The 9,524-nt window shown below is 33.8% G+C and overlaps 1 protein-coding gene across 1 annotated transcript; it reads left to right on the plus strand.

The window, feature by feature from the left end:
* Nucleotides 1–7,019: 7,019 nt before the first annotated feature.
* Nucleotides 7,020–8,522, plus strand: LOC145005604 (S-type anion channel SLAH1-like). Its single transcript, XM_078964714.1, has 2 exons — nucleotides 7,020–7,955; nucleotides 8,060–8,522. Exons 1-2 carry the CDS (start codon nucleotides 7,083–7,085, stop codon nucleotides 8,333–8,335), a joined length of 1,149 nt encoding a protein of 382 aa, XP_078820840.1. The 5' UTR covers nucleotides 7,020–7,082; the 3' UTR covers nucleotides 8,336–8,522.
* Nucleotides 8,523–9,524: the final 1,002 nt, after the last annotated feature.

Below are 9,524 nucleotides of genomic sequence, written 5' to 3' on the forward strand. Positions count from 1 at the left end.
ACTGGGACCCGCGTTTGGACCAGTGGATAGAAGTAATGACTCATGCCGATTCTATTGTTTGATGACTTAGTGGGAAAAATGGACTTGATGCGTTAAGTCCTTAATGGGTTAAGTGAGAACACTTAACCCTAATCGTCATTTCATGTGGACTAGAGTATTTAGATGGGATTTGGGTTAAGGCACTTATGAGGGTTCAGGCCGAATTTGGAAAATCAGGCCATAGTTGGGTCATTAGTGGACTTTTGTGGACCTATTTGGTATTGGGCGTTGGTGGGCCCAATCAGCTTGAGTTATTTATGGACCGAATTGGTGGACCATATTTGGACCTAATATGTGAAGGTTGGTCTTAAATCCTAATGAGGTTAATTGTGGGTTTAGCTAAGTGTCAGAAGCCGGAGTGCAGTAGCAACATTTATAGGATCTATTCACCACCTGAGGTGAGTCTTCTCACTATACTTACCTGTGTGGTGACTTGTTTGAGACCGTGGGTCTTATTCGTGTTATTGACTAGAGGGTCTTATTTACACTATTGGCCGGAGGGTTTTAGTACATTATCGACCAGATGGTCTTACTTGTTTATAATGTGTTATGTGTTATCGTGCATACTGTCTTTGTGACTTATGTTGTTATTGTAGTATGTGTATCTATTGGTCTTATATGGTTACTTGAGTTGTGCATTTGTATATGTGGTATATATGCTATATTATGTGATACTGAGACCGGACCAGAGCGTCCAACGAGCTATAAGACCGGAGGGTCCAACGAGCTGTGAGACCGGAGGGTGCTCACTGAGATCGGAGCAGAGGGTCCAACAAGCTGTGAGACCGGAAGGTGCTCACTGAGATCGGACCGGAGGGTCCAACGAGCTGTGAGACCGGAGGGTCCTCACTGAGATCGGACCGGAGGGTGCAACGAGTCGTGGGACTGGAGGGTCCCATTGAAACACAGAGACCGAAGGGTCTTACAAAGTTATAGCTCTTCTCGGGATAAAGTGGTCGATTTCCCTTAGCCAAGGGACCCTTTAATAGGGTAAAGATTAGGGTTTCAGTCCTTATCCTTATCTGGTTGCTTGCTCGCTAAGCAGCCCATAAGATAAGTCTAGAAGCCTTATCCTTGGACGAATTCTAGGGCCTTATCCCCTTGAATTCGTCCACCCTATCCATAGGGCATCCATTGCCCTAATTTGCAACTATCACATAATTACAATTCATCCCCTTTAGTTTAATTAATTACTTTTGATCACAAAATTAATTCTTAATTAATTATTGGCCAATATTAATTAAACAAATATGATTTATCTTTTAATATGTTATTCTTATAATATATTAATAAATCATAATAACCTCTTTCTCTATTATTTTTCCAGTCAAGTTGCTTTAGTGAAGGCAACCCAAAAGGACCATGCACAACTGGGTCAAGAACTTACCAAATATGGTTACGGGCTTAGACACTAGTCCAACAAATAGTTTGTCGGAGGTACTCTTGTTCTAATCGATCCTCTTCTTGTATAAGTAAGCTAAGCATGTTTTCAATAGAAGTAAGGTTATCATTTATCATAAATACGGTAGTAAACGAGCTGTAAGAGGAGTTAATCCCGTTGAGAATGTGACCAATTAGCTAGGTATTCTGGTGAAATGGGATTGAGATCTTCATCCAATGAGTTAGCAATTCCACATTTCTTTTCAACATATTCGATCATAGATAACGAGCCATTGGACAAAGTTTGTAGTTAAGTCTTCGGAGACATTAATTTGGCTCTAGTTTGCGATTGAAAGGTCTTTATAATATCCGTACATGCAAGATGAGAGGAGGTGAAGCGAGCAATAATAAATAGAGCTCTTTCTAAAAGGGTGGATTTTAAAAACGAAAGCACATAGCGATCACGCTTCTTCCATTACAAGTAGTCAAGATTAGGTTGAATTGTAGGTTTTTCCTCTTCATGTTCAATGATAAGATTTTTAGGAAGAGGTTTGGGATCGAGAACAAAGTACTCCAAATCGAATGTTTCTAAGGCTGATATGATCATGGTATGCCACAAACAATAGTTTATAGTCTCAAGCTTGATACTTATTGAGTTGATCTGAAAAGAGGAATTTGTAGCAAGCCCTAAGATGTGTTGATTGTTCTCCATGGAAAAGCAACGAAGATGAGAAAAAAATCAATGGAAGTTTGATACAATAAAGACTTTAAAAATAAATGAAGTCAAATTGTATTCACTTAATTGATTTTACAGTACATACATCAAAGGTATAAATAGAATAAAATATACAACCAAACTCCTAAGTATTAGCTATATATCTTTAACCATGAACATGTCTTACACATGTTGAATTGAAACGTTGACATGAAGTCTTAGACACGTGTTTGCAACCGTGTTTGGACACAAAGGTTTAGTCAGCGTTATTAGAAGTCATAAATGATTTTAAACACAATTAATTGAAAACATATTTTGGTCTAAAAACAAATAGAGTGTGATAGCTTAACTGTGAAAGCCAGAGATAGTGCAAAAGACTTATGAACGTAAAATGTAGAAATCAAGTTTAAGGGAATATTGTCTTTTTCTCCTTCCTCTCTCTTGTTTTTCTCTTTTGACTCATGTAAACTCTGGTAGGAAGAAGCTCTGATGATAGGGATTAGTGTTATGGTTAAAGGCATTTGTTTGTACCTATCATCCATAGCTTGCACCATTTGAACAATAATTTCTTCAAGAAAACACTAAACCATGTTTGAATAACATCTAATCTCGACAATCAACAATTTCGTGTATATAGGAACTTGAATTATAAAAGATATATCAGGGAGAAAAGTAAGAGCAACAATGGCTGGTCAGAGGAGTTCAAGGAGATGAACAATAGAGGTGACGGAGGAACAATGGATTGTCATAAAGGGGTTGATGGGTGATTTTATAAATTTCATAAACTGATTTCTAGATTTAAAGGTTATAAAAGACTTTAATTACTAATTACCATAATTAACCATAACTTAGAATACTAATCTACGATTACTGATTAAATTAAGGATTCAGAGCTTTCTAATTTTTGATTGGTTCCTACTTCCACACAACAGAAGTTGAGAACATATGGACGTCTCTCTTTCTCTCTATCTCTCTCTCTCTCTCTCTCTCTCTCTATATATATATATATATATATATATATATATATATATATATATATATATATATATAGAGAGAGAGAGAGAGAGAGAGGAAAATCTCTAGAAAAGTCATAAAATTTTAGTATAATTTATGAAAAAGTCCAAAACAAAATTTAATTTACAGAAAAGCACAAAATACCGGTTAAAACTCCGAAAAAAACCCTTTTCGGCCGGTTTCGCAGATTTTGCCGGTATTCTGTCATTTTTCGTTAGTTTGCTCTAAATTTTGAGAGTTTTCCAAATATTACCTAATAACCAAAATATTAGGACTTTTTGAAAATTACCATGAAATTAATGGATATTATTATTAACAAATCATTTATAAACATAAAAATATTTTTATTAAAAAAAAATACATTTGTTGTGAATTGCTAGGAATAAATTGGTGGTGTAAGTACTCCTCTATTGCTTCCTGACCACTCAAACTCTCTACGTTCTTCCTATGCATAGTTGTGGGTATGATGGTGAGATGAACTTAGTTAGCATTCCTCTAATGTTGGTGTTCCTCTTATGTTGTTTAACCTAACTACCAACCAACATTCATACCTTACATGTTAACAACCATCGGCTAACACATATCTATAAAATGTGAAAAGTGAACCAATGATAATTTATATGGAAACAAGTGAAGGGTGATTATTTATTTAAATTGTCATTCAAAGTTTACTTTTCACTCTCGATAGATGTGTAATTTTGTGGTTGTTACCGGATAATGTTTGGAGGTTAGGTGGTAGTTAGGTTATAGAACATAATGAAAGACCTATATATTCGTGTAATCATATTTTCTAATAACACGTGATCATATAGCATCATGCCTAATAGCAAATAGACACTTATTTATTGTGTATTAATAAATATTATCAATTTTTCTGTTGGTCACGCTTTAGAGAGTACTTCTTATTATGACACCCACAACGATACATAGGAAGAACATAGAGATTTTGAAGTGGTCAACAAACAATATAGAAGTACATAGTCAATCATTCTATTCATAGAAATTAGCAAGAAATGTATTTCATTTGTGTATGATAAAAATTATTTTTTATGTTTATAAATGATTTGTTTATAATGATATCCATTAATTCCATAGTAGTTTTCAAAAAAGTCACATATTTTGGTTATCGGGTAATTTTCAGAGAAGTCCTAACATTTTGAACAAACTAACGAAAAAGTGACAGAATACCGGCTAAATCTACGAAACTGGCCAAAAAGGGTTTTTTCGAAGTTTTAGCCGGTATTCTGTACTTTTCTGTATACAAAAATTAGTTTGAGACTTTTTCATAAATTAAACTAAAATTTTATTACTTTTCTGGAGAGTTCCAGAGATATATATATATATATATATATATATATATATATATATATATATATATATATATATATATATATATATATATATATATATATATATATATATATATATATTCTAATGTGTAAAAAGGTTATCCAAAATGATATGGTTGAAGTAAAAGTTGCTATCTCAAACCCTACTAATCAAATGAAACTTCATTATTAATTCAAATAATTAACATCTTTTATTTGTATTTATAAAATTATATTGATTATACTTAACTTATTAGTTTGAATATGTTTATATGTGAACCATTGTGATTTTAATGTTAATGTTGATAAGGGATTATTCTAAAACCACATCAAATTGAATATACACTTCTTTAATTACAAAATATCATTAATGCATGTAGAATTTTTTGTACCAACATAAGCCTAACTATCCATTAATAGATTTATTGCAGAAGCAGGTGTAATTGTGTGTATGATTAATTTTATATGTAATCTAACCAGCATGGATATCTCCTTTAGTGTTTATGAAAGAGGAAAAGGAAAGAGGGCGGAAATGCAAAATCCACTCATCATCAACCCTGAGAAGATGTGCACTACAAATTGGACAGTGGGGCAGAATATTGGGAAATTTTCATCTTTTCTGGTCTCAATTTGACATCTTCAATTTTCAAGTTAATGCTTTTTACAACTCGAATAAATCTTTAGGAGTTCATAATGAATCTGAGTACAGATTTGTTTCCTTTCGAAATAAAATTTTACGTTTATTTCCCTTCCAAAAAAAACAATCACCACATTTTAAGTTATATTAATAATGGGTGCACTTAATTCTGGGTATTTTTGGGATGGGTCAATGTTACATGCAGTTGTAACAATTATATATAAAAACATTGATATAGGTTACAGTGTTTTTTATTTGTGGTTTAACAACTTGTTTGAGTTTTTAATTAGTTATGGTTCTCGTTCCATATCACGTGAATCCTCTGGTAAATGAGAGTAAAGCGAACTTCTCTTTCTCTACATCAAGAATCCAAAAAGTAAAAGATAAGACTAAAACTGTATTATAGTTGTTAGACGTATTGTTGTTTATGATATCTGGTTTTGTATGTATTATTTGTGTGGCCCATTAATTGTATAGCCCTTTTAGTCATATATTGTAATTATATGGGTGGAAATCTAATATATGGGTGGAGATCTAATGTATTGTTCATCGGAAATAATCATTAATTAAAAATACTCTTTGGAACGAACCCTTTTCTAACAAGAGACTTACAATTGTGTTTGAATGAATAGTTTGCATTAGACGTCATATCCAACAAACTCGTACGTACATACCGAAATTCCCGCCTAAAGCTAGCTGATGGAGGTTGTTAGACCATTGTGTTCGAAGTCGAGGTTATATTTCATGTTTATGATGTAAATGTAAGTTAACCTCAAAGGTAATAAATGAATGGGATAAAGAAAAAGGAATTCGTGATGAGTATCAGTATTTTTTCTTTAAGACAACTACATTAATTATGAAGATTTTAGGGTTTTAGATCTTTGTCTTGATAGTAATTGGACATGTCGAAGTTGGTCTTAACAACCTCTATCATCAGATTCAATAATATCGTGAGTGATGAAAGATACCGCTTCTTGTATTTTTACAAATCAAATGAAAAATCCGGTGTATTAAAAAAAGGTTTGAAGCAGCCTGAAGGCATTAAAAATGCATTGATAGTATATACGATATTTAATTTTAGTTGACCTACTTAATCTATGTAGTTTAATAAGTCATTAATCTAAACTCCCGAATCCCGATACTATAAAGAATTACATTTCATTATCCATCCTCTTACCTAATTTACTTATCGTGTTCCATCTTCTTTTTCAAAAATCTTTCGCTGTCTAATTTATGGGATTAGATTTGTAACTGTATTGAAAGTAATATTTTCGTGACTTTAAAAAATTAATTAATATTGATGCTAGCTAGTATATACGAAGCAATCCTCGCAGTTCAATAAAAACGCGCGTGTGTGCGAAGTTATAATTTGCAATAGCATGCATGCAATATGTTAGCGTACGTTTTGAAATTCTCTTCCTGTCTGATGTTAAAATTTCGTATTGAATTATTTGCTTCTTTTTTTTGGTGGTTTATTTACACAATAACTTGAGCTTAGTCTCTTTATTCTCCTCTTGCTTTTGAAACAATAAAATCTATTTTGTGTTGTGTTAATCCATAACATAAAGAAGAGGATTCACAATGCATGGAGAAACACACACGGTCCCCCCTTAATTGATAAATTAAACTATATTTGTTTTCACAGAGATATTGGGGAGAGATTAAGTGGAGCAAAGTGATTTTGCTTTTGGGCATTATCGATCGAAGTGCGATCTTACATGGATAATTTCTCTATTTCCTTGCGTCGATTTATGTCTAACGCTTAAGAAAATAAATCTTTCCGATTTTATCTTTGATAGATTTATCTTTTCGGAAGATCTATTTTCTTAAAGTCGCACTGTACCAGATTAATTTAAATCAATCCGTTTACTATATAAAGAACCTCAAAAAAATATAAAACAAGACATTCCTTTGACTTGTCTATTAAGTAGAGAATACGTAGCTAAAAGCTTTCTAATCAATTTCAAAAATGGTTCAACCTCAATCGAAATTGGATGTTGTCATTGAATCTCCAACCAGCAAACACCAAGAACACGCAGTTAAGCCATATAATATTCAGAATCAAGAAAAAACGCAAAAGAAGCCATCAGTCATTGCGAACATTAATGCCAGCTATTTCAGGATTTGCATATCCCTTGCTGGTCAAGCTTTACTTTGGAAAACCCTTAGTGAAGACACAAACATGGGACCAACCTTTCGTAACTTGTTCTTGAAGTTACCATCGACTGCTTTTTTCTTGCTTTGGTGTCTTTCCCTATGCGTGTTGGTGTCTCTCTCTATCCTATATGTTTTGAGGTGCATTTTCTACTTCAACATGGTGAAAGCCGAGTTCCATCACCATGTAGGAGTAAATTACCTATTTGCACCATGGATATCATGGCTCCTGTTACTTCTATCAGCTCCATCATTCATTTTACGCCACAAATACTCTTGTGAGTATTTATGGTGGCTGCTTATCATTCCAGTGGTAGGTCTTGATGTAAAGGTATATGGGCAATGGTTTACGACTGAAAAGAGGTTTTTGTCAATGGTGGCTAATCCAACAAGTCAACTATCGGTAATAGGGAATTTCATAGGAGCCCATGCAGGCATTAAAATGGGGTGGAAAGAAAGTGGCACTTTCTTGTTTACATTGGGACTCACTCATTATATGATTGTTTTTATCACCCTTTATCAGCGTCTGTCTGGCAGTAATCACATCCCCTCCAAGCTCAGACCTGTTTTCTTCCTCTTTGTAGCTGCCCCGAGCATGGCAGCCTTAGCGTGGAAATCTATTAAAGGAAGCTTTGATATCCAATGCAAAATGCTATTCTTTCTATCCTTATTTCTATTTACATCTTTGGTAAGTTTGTTCCTCTCTATCATACAATCTATATGTCAACACATTTTGGTAGGTCTTGCGACAAACTGGTTTTGATTTTGGGACAAATGTGTTGTATGAAATAGGCTAGCCGGCCGATGCTTTTCAAGAAATCAATGAAAGAGTTCAGTGTGGCATGGTGGGCTTTCTCCTTCCCTCTCACCTTCCTTGCTCTGGCCGCCACAGCATACGCACAGCAAGTGAAGAGTCTCACAGCAACTGGATTAGCAGTAGTCTTATCAACAATCTCAGTTCTTGTTTTCCTCATCCTCTTGGTCTTTTCCACGTTGAAGATCGACTCCCTACTTCATAAACCTATTCTCAAATTCTCTAACGATTCAATATCCTACAATCTAAATTAATGTCTTTGGTGAAATAAGCTAGACATTAAGGGCATTCTGAAATATCACTATACTTAGTTAGTTATTATGCTTGGCTAGTTATCTCTTAACCATTTTCATGAATCAATACAACAATTGAAGAGCATCATGTATGTATATGTATCTACTATATCTTGATGAGTTGTTATTATCAATGTTATTTAAATGTAATGGGATTAATTTGTTGACAAAAAATAATCTTGATAAATATTAAACAAGTAAGGATGGTGTGGAGTACCCACTTGTTTAAGTTTGATCAAGTTTCAAAGTACACTATCATTTAAGGGCAAAGCCCTTGAACGAACGGGGGTCCGGGGGCAGCGCCTCTGAGAGCGGGGTCCAAGGGTTAGAGACCCTGGCTGGGGTCGAAAATCATTTTTTCAAAAAATTGACCATTGGTTTAACCCTTATCTAAATACCCGTTTTTATATAATTTATGTTACCATATTAAAAATGCATCAAAAAATCAGTTTTTCAGAGAATTGACAATTAGTTTGACGTTTATCTAAATACCCGTTTTTATGTTACTTCTAGTAGTTTTATGACAGTTTCAAACTATCATGTTACAGTACTTTTCAGATAGAGAACATAAATCGGTTTTTGGTCCCAATTTCTGGTAAATACGAAATCATATCATCAAAACACTATATGTTCTTGTCTCCCTAAGTCTTATCCGATTAAAGAAGATTGGGAGTACCACCCAAATATTTTAATCTGAAAGTGTTCAACATGATTCTCTGTATTTCCAAGTCTTTCTATACCCTAAATTCAAACAAAAATAAAGTATTTTTGGATCATGGCAAGTGGTGATTCTGTGAAGAACATAACAAGCAAGTTTTGACAAATTGGTAAAGTTTGATGGCCAAGACTTTCGTAGATGGCATAAAAAGGTGAAGTTTCTCCTTACCACTATGAAAGTGATGTATGATCTTAGTACACCAATACCAACCTTACCAGAATTTGTTGAAGATGAACATTTTGAGGCAACAAGGAGGAGATCAAAGTGGCAAAATGATGATTTTATATGTCGTAGTCACATTCTCAATGGTATGTTTGACTCTTTTTTTGATATCTATCAAAATATCGAATTTGCAAAAGAACTATCAGATTCCCTTAAATCCAAATATATGGTAGAAGAAGCTTCAAGTAGAAAATGTATGTTTAGTAACAT

This window comes from Lactuca saligna, chromosome 7 (assembly GCF_052625555.1).
Source record: "Lactuca saligna cultivar CGN05327 chromosome 7, ASM5262555v1, whole genome shotgun sequence".
NCBI classification, from domain to species: domain Eukaryota; kingdom Viridiplantae; phylum Streptophyta; class Magnoliopsida; order Asterales; family Asteraceae; genus Lactuca; species Lactuca saligna.